This window comes from Chlamydotis macqueenii, chromosome 11, assembly GCF_036417535.1.
Source record: "Chlamydotis macqueenii isolate bChlMac1 chromosome 11, bChlMac1.mat, whole genome shotgun sequence".
Taxonomy (NCBI): Eukaryota; Metazoa; Chordata; class Aves; order Otidiformes; family Otididae; genus Chlamydotis; species Chlamydotis macqueenii.
In genome coordinates, this window is record NC_141566.1 from 20,329,487 (window position 1) to 20,346,855 (window position 17,369).

The 17,369-nt window shown below is 34.6% G+C and overlaps 1 protein-coding gene across 2 annotated transcripts in view; it reads left to right on the forward strand.

Moving 5' to 3' along the window:
- Positions 1–14,411, forward strand: part of CHM (CHM Rab escort protein) — a 67,243-nt gene extending 52,832 nt beyond the window's left edge. The window contains exons 12-15 of one of the 2 annotated variants that reach the window (XM_086756498.1): positions 346–442; positions 3,459–3,551; positions 6,856–7,022; positions 12,282–14,411. In XM_086756498.1, the coding sequence (XP_086612624.1) occupies positions 346–442; positions 3,459–3,551; positions 6,856–7,022; positions 12,282–12,488 (564 nt within the window). In that variant the 3' untranslated portion in view covers positions 12,489–14,411. Of the gene's footprint in view, positions 1–345; positions 443–3,458; positions 3,552–6,855; positions 7,023–8,937; positions 9,071–12,281 lie in introns of those variants that run through there. The other variant, XM_086756500.1, reaches the window with a different exon arrangement.
- Positions 14,412–17,369: the final 2,958 nt, after the last annotated feature.

Here is a 17,369-nt window from a genome sequence, read left to right on the forward strand (position 1 = left end):
AGTCATTCTCACCTGACAGTGCTCTGTGCAGGGTTCAAAAATTATTTTGCGGTCTCTTGCCAACAGAGTTTCTAAACTGTCTTCCTTTTGGAAAGGATTGTGATAGAAGATTTTCCTTCTGTGCTGCTGCTGCAAACATTCCTACAAAGTAGGCCTTGCTGACTGTGTTAGGAATTTTTGAATGCTGAAATTTTGCAGAATTGATTGCACAAATTGTTACTAATAAACCAGAAAACAAAATTGTATAAACTGCAGTTGTTTTTCACCTTTACTCAGAACTGTGTCCGTTGCCTCATCCTCTGTGTTACTCTGCTTTTAACAGAAGTTGTTCTTTCTGCTTGATAGGTTTCCATTTTGACAGTGCCTCCAGTGGATCGGGGGAAGCCAGCAGTTTGCGTCATTGAGTTGTGTTCCTCTACCATGACATGCATGAAGGACACCTGTAAGTACAGGGCATACGTTATCCTAATTCTATTTTTCCCTTTGACAAACAAAACAAAGTTTTAAATATGTGCGTATCATTCCTCTGCCACACAATGACCAGGCTATTACCTGAGAAAACCATGCATGCTGGGTTACTGTGGTCAGCAGATGAGAGAAATAGTCCTTTGTCTTAATTTTTTCGCAGTTGTGTGCTGTTTCATATGGCTTAGGAATTATACTACAAGAGTCTTGTTGCATTCGATTTTTTTTTAAATTTACATGTGATAATTACTGATTTAGAATCCTATTGTGATTTTCACAGTAATAAAATATGTGGTTCTTTATTTCCAAATGGATCAAACATCCAGTGTTCCTTTTAAAACTTGTGTGGTTAAGAAGCTTGATAGTTGTAGTGCTAGTAGTAGTGGGACAATATTCTGTTTGCTGTACAGCATTTTCTCAAGTCACTTCTGAAAAAACCTGTAAGCAAAAATTTGGGATCTTAGTTAACATAGATACATGTATTTTTACCTTTTTTTTCCTTTCAGACTACTGTTAGAATTTACGAGAATCTTTATGCCATAGGATCCTGTGGCCTCATAAAAAACGCTACAGATTTTTGTTTTCATAAGGATAGGTTCTCAGTACAAGCGTCAGGTATATTTCAGTATTATTTCTAGCAGAATGCATTGAAGCAAATGTTCTTGTTTCTGCTGTAGTTTCTGCTTTTTTCTTCTAAAGAATTAACAATTAATAGACTTTTTTCACTTACACAACAATGAATTTTTCCTGCATTAGGTTAAGAAAATACTGTAATGCACGTGAATCTTACTGGTAGTTTGTCATTAGTTTGGTTTTTTGAAAATGAGCTACCTTAGCTGCACTATTAAATTGAAGTACCTGAAGTACTTCATAAATAAGTAGCTGTAATAATAACCGCTTGTTTTTAGTGTTAGCTAGGCTTGAACTCAGTTCTTTGCATATGAAAGAAGAGTGAACTAAATGATTCAGTCATTCAAAGTTCTATTTCCTACCTACATAAGAATTTGAAAAAAAAGATAAATCTGTAATTAAGAACTTAGTGGTATGAAGTATATTGTTAATATTTATCCTTTAAATAGCTGGTTTACTTTATTTAAGGGTTCACAAAATATGTATAGCAGGAAGTGAAATATATATAGCGGGTTCACAAAATAGATAGAGCTGGTCAACTTGGCAGTGTTAGATTTGCGGTTGGACTCAATGATCTTAAAAGTCTTTTCCAACCTAAATAATTCTGTGATTCTAAAGAAGGACTGATATTTAAGTCCTGATATCAATTACTAGTTTCATGAGAATTTCTGTGGTGCTGAAAAATCCAGGTTTCTGTTATTAAATTTTCTCCATAAGTTCTTTTAGTTTCCAAAGGGAAGGTACTACATTCCTTAATGGAATTTGTCTTCATGTGTTGAAATAATATAGTTGTATTTTAGATAGAGCTGAGCTCTAGTTAAGGGACATATTTCATAATTTTTTTCTCAACTCTTACATCATTATCTGTAAATGGATTTTAACCTGACTGATTTCTCCTTCAAACAATTATTTAGGGTAAGTATACAAATACATCTACTCTTTGATCACACTGAATAAATGACAGGCACATAATCTGTATTGCCAGTTGAGTGGAACCAAACTCCTTCACTTGCCCTAAAAATTGAGACTGTAATGATGAAATCATGAACTGAACTCATCGTTCTTCTTGCTAGAAGAATTACTTCAAGACAAATGTTGGCAACCACTGTAACTAATGCAGTTATACCTGAGTAAATCAAACATAATCAAAATATATACTGATGACTGTGACTCATAGCCATAACCTTAAAGATAATATAGAAGACTTTATAGAAAGTAAATGATGTGAACTTTAGTGATTTATAGCTGTGTTTGAGTTTTTGTTTTGTTTGGGTTTTTTTTGAGGAAAGGATAGATTATATTATGTTTGGGGTTGTAAACGTTTAGTTTAAGGTTACAGGGAGACTTTCATTATCACCAGCTGTTTTCATTTACTTTTCTAAGTACATATTCCTTTAGAAAGTTTGGGTTTGGTTAAGTGAAAAAAAATATATATTTGAATATAATCTCTGTGCTTGCAATCTGAAGGAGGAGGAGCATGAAGGATTTAATTTCTGGTCCTCCTGGAGTCAGTGAGAGACTTTTTGTGGCATAACTCCAGGAAATCATTCAAGATATGTATGATGTACTTGTAAATAATGATACAAATACAGCCAGACTTCAGAGTGAAGAGAAAAATGTCATGTGGATTTAAAATAACACCATAGTTATACCTTGCTATTAAATTGATCAGAAATGTACGGTAATGAAGAAAAAAAATGAATTTGTTTAAACTTTATGCAATAATATGTTGAACAACTTTGTGATTCTCTGACAGATACTTCCCTGCTAGTAAGTTTCCAGATAACAGTTCAGTAACAAATGAGTCTGTTAAGGTGGTTTTATAAAAAGCTTTAAAGATCAGAATGAATGGATGTGAAATCAGGTGGGATACAGCAGCAGAGCAGCTGGCTCCTTATCTGAATAGAGGCCAGTGGAACAGAAAAGAGGTCAAGAGCTGCATCAAGTGATTATCTTTTCTAAGGAATCAGCAACTTCACTAGTTTGCAGAACAGAACAAATAAAGGAATAGTATGTTCCCTAAGGAATCTGTTTAGCAACTTTATTTTCATTAAAACAAGTACATGATCAAGAAATCTAAATATCAAATCTGCATTATTCAAGAAAAATTGTGAATTTTCACAAATACAGAACTGGATTTAGTTACATTTATTTGCCCGTGCTGTAAGGTGAGTTTTGATGAATTATACAGTTCCCCAAATGTTTTTGTGTGGTCCAAAATATCTTCATGTTATTTTTTTCCAATATTGAGTTTGCTGTACTCTGTGATTTGTTTCTCATGTGTACTGCTGTGCCTTTTAAAAATGGTAAATTATATATCTGTGTATTGATGTCTGTAATTAGTTTGTGTTCTCTTTTAACAGATTTAGTCCATTTAACCTGCCCATCAACTAAGACTGCTAGGGAAGATTTAGAGCCTGTTGTACAGAAGTTATTCAATCTAAATACAGAAAAAGGTAAAAATAAATAAATGAAGTATTAAGACATTATTTTGCAAAAATATAATTTACTTTTGTAAATAAAGTATCTGTTACTGAACATCTGAACCTGTCATCAGAGCCAGCATATGGTGAGCTGCTATTTAGACATCAGTGTTTCAAAGTAAAGGAATCTATTTTGAGAGTGAGATTGATTAGACAGATGTAAGGGAATTTTTTATTTCATTATCTAATTTTCCAAGTCTTCTTCAGCTGTGGTTTAACTTCAGTATACAAGGACCATGTCTAGGACCGTTTAAATTTTTCACACTTTCTGTTTCATGGAAACATATTTACTCCTCAGCATGTCTTTCAAAGGTGCAGTAGTGAAATGAAGTATTTGTGAATCTGGATTTTTTTACACTATCCAGTGTAAATTGCCATCACTTGAGTATCCTTGACAAAGGATCTCAAAACCCCGAGAGTCAGTGGTCTGCTTTTCTCCTCCAGCTGCCAGATGTGCTCAGTGCTACAGCTGCTTTATTTTCTTTTACCTTCCATTATTTTAACACTGTTGTTCATCCTTTTGTTGTCTTCAAGTGCTTTCTTGTTTGCTGGTTTTAGTTGAAATTCTCTGGATTCTGCTATAAGCAGTGGAAGCTTGAAGTAGTTACACACTGCAATGTTATTTGGAACATAGATTTCCAGTAATTTCCAGTAATGAGCTATTTGGCCCTAAATTCAAGGAAACTTTGCCAGCTACTTTCATGAACTTTGGACTTGAGATGGACAATTTCAGTCCCAAAGGAAAGTAGCTGTTGACAAAGCAGTTGTTGCCTAGAAAGAAATTGTCCCTGAGATACTTTAAACTAGTTCCACAGAAATCTTTGAAATTTAATCCTGAGATTGTGAATTTAATCCTATTTTTGGTTGGCACTCATTGAATAGGTAGAGTGCACATAGAAGATGTTGCTGTGTTCTAACCTTGCCAAAGCATTTTTAAAATTCAGTGTGCTCATACTTAAATACAGTAAATCATAGCGCTATGAGAACACAATCCTTAGCTGGCAGTGGAAGTGTTTACTTTTGTATATACACAAGTTAGTAAGATGTGGATGTATTTTAAAATATTTATAATTGATTTGCTTATAATATTTGCTGTTATGCTTCATGAATGAATCATAACATGAATTCTGGTAGAGTTTTCTTCTGTTGAAAAAAAAAAAAAAGCCATCTTTTATGTGGTCAGTCTTACCTTTTCCTTTTAGGGCTCTGTAACCAAGAACAGTGTTTCATGAAGGGTTGAGTTCAGCTTTTTACAAGTTTGGTTTTTTGTGTTCTTTTCCATTTTTGCTTTTTTTTTATCTCTAAATTTTAATGAAAAAAGCAAATATCTTTTTGTTGGACAACAAAGTGCTTTTAATAGGAAGTAAAGTATTAAATAATATTATTTTGTTTCTTTTTTTGCATACAGGAAAGGTAATTATTTTAATGTCCCAAAAATGTAAATTTTTTACTAGGTTTGTAGTACAAGAGCCTTTACAAAACAAATATGTAGAATACAATTGGGGTGTGTAAATAGAAATCTTTGTTAGATTGGAGAGCTGCAAACATTTTTCATACTGTTATTTGTTAATTTAAAGGCCACTAATTTCTAACTTTTAATATTTAACATGCATCTTAAATTTTCAAGACAGTGCCATATGTTTCAAAGACTCAACTGGTGAAGAGAAGATTAGCTTGCAGTTAGTGTCTTCTAATCATTTGAGGGGGGTTAGCATTAATCTTAATGTTTAAAGTGATCCCGTTTTGAAATGATATATTGTTTAGAACCTGACTGAAATTCTTCTGTGGAAACTCTGATCATAGGGGTCCTCAGGTGCACTGAGGCACTGAAAAGCTAGTTTTCACTGACACATAGGCCTTTTTATCATCAGGATGAGGTAGTGGTCGTATTTTAATTAAAATGTCAGAACAAATACTGTTGGAGTTATTGAAAATGAATCACCAGATAAAGTGAGCACTGGGCCATGGCAGGTCAAAGAGGCAAAGTCACCTGGAGAAGAGGACTCCATTCATTTTCCTGCCTAAATGAGGAAGAAGTAACTTTTATGAGCAATGTGAACTTTTAAATACATTAAAGAGCATCTTGCCCTGTATTAAGGCTCAGACTTTCACAGGCTGATGAATTTAATTTATATTTCAAACTGTTCAGTATGGTTAGCAGCTATTTTTTTTTAAGTATTTGACAGTTTTAAAAAGATACTGAAGGAATAGCATAGCTTTATCTCTTTTTATCTAATTCAGCTGCTTTAAAATACTGTTTTGAATGCCATTGTTATCTAGAAGTTTCTTCCTTGGAAAGAAGTAAATCTCACAAGGTCTTTTACAAGCTTCATTTATTTTAGAGGAGGTAAAATACCAAAAGGGGAACAGCAAATACACCAAACAAATAGTATCTATTAAGCTAAGAATCTATGTTGTGTATTCTTCCATTGCATTCTGCACTGTTAAAAAGTGACCTTCATATTCCCAGAGGTTTTTCTGCCTGTGTGCACTTACATGAACGTATAAAGTAACTGCAAGAAGGTACAGATGATGAACAAGTCCTCAGTAAGCGTAGATAAATATTAATTAATAATTTATTTTCATTTAGTCGTACTTCCACACTTTAGAGATACACTGCATATCACACATCCAGAGTATTTCCAGGTTTTGGTAGTTCCTGATCTACAGTTAAATTTGGGGAGAATGGTATTCTTTGTGGATTTTTCTTTAAAATTTCTTTTATTTAAACCATGAGCATTAATTATTCTCCTTAGGTTGGCTTGAAGATGCTCAGTCTTAAAGCACACAAAGGTCTGTTCTGAGAAGAGTTCCCATACAGAGATAAGGTATTAAATGAGGGGTAAAAAGTATAAATCAGAAATATCTTTCCATATGGAATGCAATAGCTTCAAGTTGGCACAGCCTGTGGAGGACTCGTTCAGACTGTCATATGCTCATGGAGTTTGTCCAGAGTAAATTAGATAACATGAAGTGGAAAGGTGTTAAATTTAGACCAAGCTTCTTGCTAGAATGCTTTTAGGTGATAATTGGTTCTTATGTGGCACAGTGTGTACAGGGTAAGTAGAGTTTACATACTGGTAGTGGTAAAGGAAAAGTGCGATGAGAGAGAAAGAAAAGAATGGAAAGTGAAATGAATTGGGTTTTTTTTTAAGAAAATATTTAATTTATTACAGTAATTCCATGTTAATAAATCAACTTTTAGTATGCTTCGTTACATATTTCCCTTATTACATGTGAACATTGATTACTGGAAACACTTTTTTTTCCTTTTCAGAGACTGAAGTTGAAAAACTGGAGAAACCTAGAGTACTCTGGGCAGTCTACTTCAATGTTAGAGATTCTTCAGGAATTGACAAGAATTCGTATGATGGCTTACCCACAAATGTTTATGTGTGTTCTGGACCAGACTCTGCTTTAGGAAATGACTGTGCTGTCAAACAGGTTGGACAGATCAGGGTTTTTTTGGTTTTTTTTTTTTTTGGTTGCAGAAATTTAATTTTAAAGACTTAAGGAAGCTGTAAAGCTTCTCAGCTAGACATACAAACGTTTTACTTAATGAAGAAAGTGAATGTCAGTGAGATTGAGAATGGAGGAAACTTGAGAAAGGGGCAATCAGTACAGTGATATGAGGAGTAGCAGATAGTTAATCTGCACAGGTGAAAGGAATCTAGAAGGCAGCAGTACCTGAAGATGATGATCTTGGTAGAATTACTTGCTCTAATACTGTGGAAAGGACAAACTTAAATAATTTAGACAAAAACTCCCCAAAATGTGTAGTCTTTCGCCTGTAAGGTTAAGGAGCAGGTACAGTAGTAGAGAAACAGTACAAATCAAAGGACAGAAAAGCCTATCGACAGTTCAAGTTGGAAGGATCATCAACATAGTATAATACCTGCTGGACATAGTCACAAACCTAAAAGCTACTGGGGAAAAAAGCCCAGCATAGTTACTAATCTGGTACGTTAAGCTATCTGTATCAGTTTGCCTTCTCTTTGCCTTAGTATCACTGTATTAAAGAACTATGGTGTAATTGTGTCGCTGAAGGAGTTGACGGGAATGTCGTTCTACTCATAACCTTGCGATAGTATTTAGCACCAAATCACACTCGTTTCTCATTTTCAGTTCTCAGTATTTGGGTGTCCAGATACCTAGTTCCTGTTAACTGGAGTCCTGAACTGAGAACCACTTGCAGCTTGCCTAGTAGTAGGCCTAACATACCACTACTCTATTTAAGACAAAGCCCTAGAGATTTGAAATTGGATGTGAAGAGTGGAAGCTCCTTAAACAAAAGAGAGATCATGAAATGTGCAATCCTTCTGTGTTGGCAATAGGCAGAATATGCAGGGACATCAGATCTTCCAGGGTAGGTGCAAAGGAATTCACAAAGAGCTTCATCTCATACCTCTCATTGTGCTTTCCGCACTACTGTTGAGCAGAAGACAAGATCATGTGAATATGTAGCTTACTACTTGTTCGACAAAAGACAATTACAGGAATGCTTTTTCCTTTGCTCTTCAGTTCAGAGATCCACCTTGATAGGGACGGTGTAAGTGCTTAGGCAAATCTACTACGGCAGTCACTGTGGTGTTGGGATGCTTTCAGAGCTAATGTGAGAACACTTCTTACATCTTTGTAGGATTAACTGGTACTAGTCATTTTTAAAGTGTTTTTTTTAACGACCGTGTTCAGAGAAAGTGGGTGTCATCTTCTAGCCAGTTGCAGGATTTTTTATGACGAAATCATAAAGCTCTTAAAATAAGATTTTCAAGTGGAAAGGCTGACATAGCCTGAACTGGTCAGAACAATATAATTAAGGGCTAAGAGAACCCTTCATTTTGCTTTACAGGGCAATAATTTGCCTCCCAAGAGGATAAAGAATTGTAAAGACAAAAATAATGCAAGACAATTATTATGGTAGCCATTTTAAATTGTAAATGAGTTCTTTTCTAAATTATATTTTTAAACTGTTATTTAAAACAGTGCCAGTGAAAAGCTGGTTAAATACACCTAAAACCAGCCTGTTTCTACTTCTGATAGCCGCTGTTTCTAGCATTCATCTTTGTCTTACCTTAAGAGCTGTTTGTCTTACCAGTGATTAATGGTATTCTAGACCAAGCTGTGTTTAAATATTCTAGCTGCTGTAGTTAGCCTTTGTGTTAAATCTGTTGACCATCAGTGAGATAGATGTTAAACAAGCAGAGCTCCCAGGAGAAGCAATCAAGAATCTACAACACTGCCTTTCAGAAGGAGCAGAGAGAAGCTACATTTTTTGAACTTGTTTTAAATTTTGAAGCTGGTCACTAGTTAGAGTGAAAAATATTTTTGTCTAAACGTTTTTATAATTAAAAGTCGTAAGGGAAAGTAAAAGTGAGGAGTGTATGTGAGAACAAAGTGAAGAATGGGCTGAAGGTAAAGCAGAACTTGCCGGTAGAATACACCCTTCCCATGGAGCATGCAGGCACCTTCTAGACAAGCGGAGGGGGAAATAATGTAAGTGGGTGTGCCTTCTGCCCCTCCTAGCAAAGGGATAGCAATCTCCAGACACGAGATATTTACAAACACATGGATCACAACAGGTTAAAAAGAAACGAAATACCACTGAGTGTGTTAGTCTTGGAGATAGCTTGGGAAATTGAATCTAATTTCTCTAATCGGTTCTGTTTTTACTCTTCTAGTGATACTTCCCATGATTTATGTTTTCATTACCATTAGTATTACTAACTTCTATTTGTCATGCTGTTTGATTGTATTGGTGATACATTATTTAGAAGGCAGGGCACCACGACTTCTACAGATCATCCGTCTGTAACTCAGTACACAAATTACTTCTTTCTTGCTTTATTTTAATGTAGTGTTAAATTCTTAGTATAATATTGAGTTAATTTTGATGTCTACATATACATTCCTTGAGGACAGGCTAAATAAAATGTAAAGTGCCATTTATGATTCCTTCAAATTCTGTATGTATGGATCAAGTAAAGCATCTGACTTCCATTTTTCTGTTTGGTTTTTTTTGTTTTCTTTTTTTCACTGCTGCAACCTGACAAGAATTATCATGTTCTAAAGTAGTACGTTCCCTGAAATATTTCAGATATCTGGGGCATCTTCATGTCCATAAGAGGAAGCACTGAATTTGTCATTGCAGTACTTGTCTTTTAACTTGTTTACATTTATTTTTTTTCTCTACCTGGATGGATTTCAGAGTTATTCAAGTGTCGTATTTCAAACTGCTATTCGTTTGGTAGTGTTCTCTGTAAAAGATGCAATGAAAGCCCACACGAGATGGGTAGCTGGGATACAGTAGAACAGTAACAAAATACAGGTTTTTTATTCAGCTTCAAGCAGTATAACATTTATTAGAGTATCTGTGCAAGTGCTTTAGATGCTTATATTCAAATGTGCACACTTGAAAGCTGGTACACTTAACTACTAAATATTGAAGGAACTATTTACTAACTGAATTAGTTACAATAAGTATCTAAGTGTTACAGTGAAGGAGCTGTTAAATTACTATTGGTTATTCTGCGTTACTTCAGCTGGATAAGGTTAACTTTAAAAATTGGTAGACTTGAAAGCACTCTATACAATTAAATTGTTCAATTGTAATTCATGTCCTGTATGATGTCCTACATATCATACTGAAAATTTCTTTCCAGGTTCAACCTTATAATTATTTGACCATTTTTGGAGTAGGTATTCAGTGACTAATTGGAGACAGAATAATTGTTGAGACCTGCATAGAAAATGTTTGTCTGCTGTACTTGGTCATATATTTAGACCAAACTATTACACTTTTATTCAGTATTCTATTACATGTAATAATAGTTTCAGTATATTTCTGGAGTTTCAAGGGCAAGTGTAGACCTTAAATAAAAAGTCTTTCTCTTGCCTTCAAAAACCTAATTTTGTAACTTTCTGCAGGATATTTGTACCGCCTTGCCCTCCTGACTTACTAGATTACTTAAATTACTTACTAAATTACAAACCCATGTTTTTGGAGAACAGATTTATATATATATATTTTTTTTTTCATATATAAATAGTTTTAAACAGTTTTAAATTGGTATGGAAGAGTGAAATTTAGGAAGCAGAATGAAAAATTAAATCAAACTGAGCGTAGACAGGGTCATTTAAGCGGTTAATAATGGAGCCCTAGATCCACGTGCTGGTGATACAAATCCACTGCTGGTGGGCAGTGAAGTTTATCACAGAAAGCAGTTTGGTTCATCCTCAATGATGTATTAATCTGAAAACAATTCCCTCTTGTCCAGGAATCGCATGGTGTAATCAGCCTTTGCAGTTGGCATGAACTGACCCTACTGTCAGCTCTTGCAGTACGGTGTCTGGTCGCAGTATGAATATAAAGTTTACATGCATTCTTGGCCACGTGGGAGCTCTCATCACAGGTTGTCTTTAGGGTTATCGTTTACTAAACAGACAAAATCAAGAGGCACTATTCCTTTGCCTTTTTAGAACCCCAAAACATAACTGAGGCCTGCGTCAGTTGTCTCCATTTGCTTTAGAAGCTTAAGGACTTGGAAGAGAAAATCTTTATGGAAATGTGATGTGCGTGCTGATTTAGTAAATAAATTCCAGAGTGTCTCTAGTGATTATGATGATGATTATGATTATAATAATAATAATAATATTTTATTTTAAGATAAGCTTATAGATTAAAGGTTATTTGTACAAGAACATGTAGAACTATTTAACACTAGTTAACAAAGCTCCTTACATTATTGCAGGTTTTTTAAAGGATTTTTTTATCTGCTTTGTTTTCACAAGATGTCTGGTACTCAAGAATTCCAAGATCATATTATTTTGGTTCTTTTTCTCACAGACTGTAGTTGTATTCTGTATGTTGTAATAACAACTACCCTGATGTTACCAAGAACAGGTTTCTTTTTAACATTTTTCTTTGCAGTGGTCAAAAAACTTGACTTTTTGTGCATACTTAATTTCAAAACCTCAATGGCATGAAGAGTAAGTGGCAGTAAATTAAATCCCTGAGCTGTATCTTAAGAGTAGCTATCTCTTTATCTAAATAGAAGTTCTTTATCTAAATACAGTTCTTGTCAGAAAGGTACAGTTTGTGCATGTAGGTGTACACACATAATACATAGAAATTATAAACATGTTTTTTGAATAAATTATAAATGTATGTATGTTTTCAATGATAATGCTCCATTGGATAAGAAGAGTTCAAAGTTGAGCTGTTAAGAAAAACAGAAAAGGAATTTTTTTTTTGTAGTTTTTAAATTTAAAAAGGAATCCCCTATAGATATGATGCAGATCGTATGTATTAACCAATTCCTGGCTTTGTTTGTCATGTGAAATGGATTCTTTTCTCTTCCCATACTTTTCATTTCACTGCAGCTAGGGATATTTCTGTAGTAGAAAGGATTATTTTGCTTGCAAAAAATCTGCTTCCTTGTTCTCAATACCATGTAGAATGACCAGCATTTTTTTAAAAGCCCTATGTTGTTATTTTTGTAGTAGAACAAGGGAAAAAGATAGATTGCTCTTTCTTTTTTTGAGGACAGCAAGAAGGAATGGATTTCCCATGTGTTTACAAACTGTCAAAGTCTTAAATCACTACCGATTTGAAAGAACAGAGGTTAACCTTAAATATCTGTAAAGTATTGCTGCAAGGTATTACATTTCAAGGTGAAGTTTATTTTATGCTTTTTTCCTGAACAGGCTGAGACCATTTTCCAAGAAATGTTTCCTGCAGAGGAGTTCTGCCCACCACCGCCAAATCCAGAAGATATTATTTATGATGAAGATGAGATTGCGCCAGAAGAGTCTGGATTCAGTAATTCACCAGAGACAAAACCTGAGTCCTCAGCTGAGGAAAGCAGTAGCGGAGGTAGTACTGCTGTTAAGAAAGAAGATACTGAGGAATGAGTTAGCACTGTTCTCTTAGAAGAGGAAGTTGACCCAAACTAAAATGTAAGGGAGGAAGGGTAAGAAAAGGGTTTAAAAAAACCCATAGCCATATTATTTGCAATTGCCTTACTTTCCTTAGCTTGAATAATCTTTCTTTCTCAAACAGTTTCATTGATAGCTGAGACATTTCTAAATAGTCACAGGTTCACCAGATCCAGGGGTGTCTGTAGCTAAAAAAAAAAACCATAGAACAAAGCATTTAAATTTAAAATACTAAAATAGGATTCATAATCTGTTTAGAGAATTTGATCTTGTTTTACATCTTGGAAGGAATCCTCTGTCTTTTAAACAGGCAATGAGTCAAAACTAATCAAAAGAAAAAATATGCAAGTTTGCTTACCAGTCAGAAGAGGATCTTCTGATGGAACGTGTCACACTTTTACTAAAAATCATTGGACCTATGCTTTTAAATAATAGAGGGTGAACTCCACAATCTGTCCTTCAAAGTGGTTTTATGGAACTTAAAGACAGTAAGAGTGACTGTTCTGGAGTGTCTTTAGAATATCTAATAGATGTCATGTTTAATTTGTATAATAAATAAATTCTTGTGTAGTTTTGCAACTGATGCCCTAAGTTAGAAACAAATATAATCCAATAGCAGTTCCTCATATGAAACTACTTTACATTCAGGTTTTTTTTTTTTTAGTAAGATCTAATAGATCACACATTTCCACTAGTGACTTAATTTACTGTAGTAAGGAAAATAGCACAATTTAAACTCCATGCTAGATTTCCCAACAGAATTTAAAATCAGAAATGGAGCATACCTGTTGTTAGGTTCCCTGGATTTGTTGCAGTGTTTGGGCCTTTAATAAGCCAGCAGTTAATTTTTTGAAGTATGGGATCTGAGAAGTTTAGATTATCATTAATTGAGTATTTTTGTGGTGGGGAGAAGGTTCAACTTGTAATTCCAAAGGTTTGTGTTGATCCTGGTTAATAGGATTACAATTAGTGCGATAGCTCTAAATCATGTGTTTTGTAATGATAAATCATAAAGCATTTATACAATAAAATTTATTGAAATATTTATAAGCCTAGTTTGTATGAAAAATTATAGAATGAGAAAGCTGTTGTAAATGATCGTGATAAACTTGCACTTCTTCTGAACAATGCTTGAAATTAGATATTCAGATGATGAAAAATATTTAGCATTTACTTTAAGATTTACCTTAAAACATACACCCAATAGATCAGTAGTATATCTAAATATAGAGATGAGTGAATTTTGATGAGTTGGGGTTTAAACTTCTGCAGGAACTTAGATACAGTTCTAACAGTGCTTAGATACTGTGTGTAAATAAAAAATGCCCTTGAATAATGAATATTCAGCACTGTCTGAACTTGACACATCCAGACTTTTGTATAGTTTCGCAGTGCATGTGCCTGCCTTTAAAATGACTTCATGCCATAAAAGTTAGTTTATTTATTTTTTTACAACATAAATGATACGGTTAACTTCATTTTGTCTTGCATCACAACACATTGTCCAGTTTGCATTTCAAAAACCAGTTTGTTACTGTTTATATTCTTTTGTTTATTGGACAGGTATCATGGTGTGTATAATCCCAAAGTCCCCAGGTAAATACATGGTTGAAATGTTTCCAGTGTTAAACAACAGTTATCTTTGGATGCTTGTGACTGAGCAGTTATTTATATATAGTAGTGAGCAGACTACCTCTTCACTTAGCTGTGATTTTTATGTATGTTGGAAAGCATGAGTATATAGTAATTGTATTTAACATCTGCAGATCTGTAAAAGAACTAAGTGGCGGACCTCGTCCCTGTTTGTCTTTCTGTAATAGGGATCATAGTTGAATTTTTCATCTTCTATGTTTACAAGGAAAGTGTTTGATGAAAATTAAAGGTTTGCTTGCAAGTGCATTTTTCTGTGTTTTCTTTCAATTATGCAAGAAAAGCAGTTCATTTGTTAGCTGAGATTTCCTGATAATTCTACTTTCATCGTGTCGACATCTGTAGTAAGATTGAAGTTTACGCATGTGACAGTATGTTTATATAAGTTAGCAGATTTATATAAAGTAGCATCTTAGTGCTCTGTGTCCATGTGAAGCAAAGTTTGGAAATATTGCAAATTTGGGTTTAGAGAAGGTGGAATAATCTACAAGTTGTAGGCTGTGACTTTACACTACATTGACCGCTTAAAAACTGTTTTCATGTCTCGTTCGTATGGTGAATGGAAACATAAAATGTTTTTCCTATGGTACTTGAGTACCCAATAGCTCACGTGCAATAGCAGTAGGTAAGACTGTTGATCTTTGTGTTTTACAGAAATCATGCACTGAACTGCCTTTAGTTCTTGCTTTAAATGATTTAAGCTTACAAAGTGAGGGTTAGGCTTATTTGAAGTATTTTTTAAGGCTTGTCATACAGAATGTATTCAAAAGATAACATGACTTTTTAAAAACTGGCAATTTATCTGTAGGATTATTAATAAATCAAGTTAAAGAAAGATAAGGTTAATTGAATTTTTAAACAAGTAGCTGTATTATCCTTCAAGCACCTTGGAGCTCATACAATATTCACACCTTTTTTTCCTAAGGAGTGCTTTGATATGTTTGAATTCCTTTTTTTAATGAGTACTTTTTTTTTAACTTGGTTAATTGGATTAACTCCTAATATTCAAACAGTCAATTTTATCCCATTTTCCCTGCTGCTGTTGTATTGCCTTATCTGTATGACTGCAATTAGTTACTGTTCTTTGGAAGTATTTTCAGCCATGAAGCTGCTACGTCTGCTTTTTCTGGTGGTGATGATGCTTAGGGCCATTTGACAGGTAATCATTAGAACTGAGATCCTTGCAGGCTATGGGGTCTTTTCTCCTATCATTGCAGGGGGATTTATGTAGGTAACTCCCATTAATGTTAATGGGACTTGCATGTGTAAATCCTCCTTGCATCAATGGGAAAATTGACCCCTGAAAAAAAAAAAAAATCATTGTTAGACTTGCTGATTCAGAAACATCCAGGTACTGTCAGCTCCTGTGTGGAAATGTGGTGGAGCACGTGCCTTGTGCCATTTAACTGAAATGCTCTGAAGGGGACTTGGGGAATTTTCAGAGTTTTTATCTTCTATATTGTATGTTGTATTTTTCATACACTTCTGACCCTTGTCAGAGTTCCTCCAGATGTTTCTCTTTATGTAGCTAGTACCAATTTAACTTCTGTATTCAGGAGGTGGCATGGCTCACTTTGCTTTGGATCTCATTGTATTTTAGGCCCCTCTGTCTCTCCTCTACATCTTTTTACATCAGCAACATGAGTTGCAACAGCCTAATTTCAAGAACAATGTGCTAGTAATGTATTGATTAATGACAAGTCGTCAGTATTCTGTTTTCACACAATAAGAAACTAGGTCAGTTACAGTCCGTAATCCCAGTACAAATAAGAGTGGGGGGTTTTTTATTCATCTGTTGGTATGTTTATCCTTTGTTTATTGTGTATTTTCTTGCTCAGTCCGTCAACTCATAAAAATTTATAATTTAAACTTTTCCAGAAATCTACCACTCTAGAATGTCCAAAAATTAGAATTACCTGCTATTACCAAAACTGTCAGAAATATGTGGGAGAGCTGTGGTGGCAGGGCAGTTGCTTGCGTTCCTTGGGTAAGTAGTACTGCAAAGTATCTTTGGTGAGATGTAGAAGTAGTTGTGACATTGGGAGGTTGAGACACTGATATAGAATGTTGATTTATTGCAACATGGTTTAATAGTAAGATTGCTTCAATAATCAGATGGAAATCTTAAGTGGGTATGATTTTAAAAATAACTTCTTTAATGTGATTAAAATTTGCTATAGAAGAATACTTTCAGCTGTAGAGGTAAGTAGTAGAAAATGGTCAACGATGTGGAATTCTCATCATCAACTTCACACCTAGCAAAAAAATTACCTTTGGTGGCGACATAGCAATTCCACCATTATGTTTATTTACAGGCTGCCAGTTCCTGTTTGTAAGAGTGACTGGTTCTTCAAAATATGGATGGGAAGCCAGGCAGGAATGTTGTAAATCTCGGTGACATTTGAGATTTAGAAAGTTGACAGTGAAGTATCAGGAAGATGCAGTTGTTGACTGCATGGGAGTTCTGATCAGAGGATTGTTTAATAGAAAATACTCTTCCTGTCACAATTCTAACAGACAATTTATTTTACTCTACTTGCATATATTGACAAAAAAGATGGAAGGTATCAACCTGAGTGTATATCAAGAGCCAGATGTATTTGACTAAACAACGGTTGCGTAGACAATGGTTGACTCCCAGTGTATATAATGCTGCTCAAGTGGCAGTTTTATGTGGGTGTCTTCTTAATCTTGGGGAAGAGTTTCTTTGAGAGTGTTGTAAGTTTTATAACTGGCCAGGATACTGAATTCTAAGTGTAGTGTACTACTTCACCTGATTTTAGTTTTCTCTGTTCAGAATTTTTTTACTCAAAAAGATTTAAGCATCAAGTAGAACTACAGTATTTTCTCAGTGACAGTCTAATCTTTTGATTACCGTAAGAGGCATGGTGCAAGGAGGTTGTGCTGTTGACACTGGTAATGCTGATTTTTAGGAAATCTCGGAACACCCACATTTTAAGATCCATATTTTCAGGATCTCATACTTCTTTCTGAAGAGCTACCCTGTAATTCATAATACATTTGATTGTCTGGAGAAGGCTTTAGTGCTATTCCTCCCTTCTGTATAGTTAAGACTTCAGTAAGTGGGGCACGCCAAGGGCTATGGACACTCCGTCTGTCCTCTCAAACACAGGAGGCTTCTCTTCTGAGGTTTTATTGCGTGATAGCAGTCACCACTGGTGGCTAACAAATATGACTTGAGCTTTT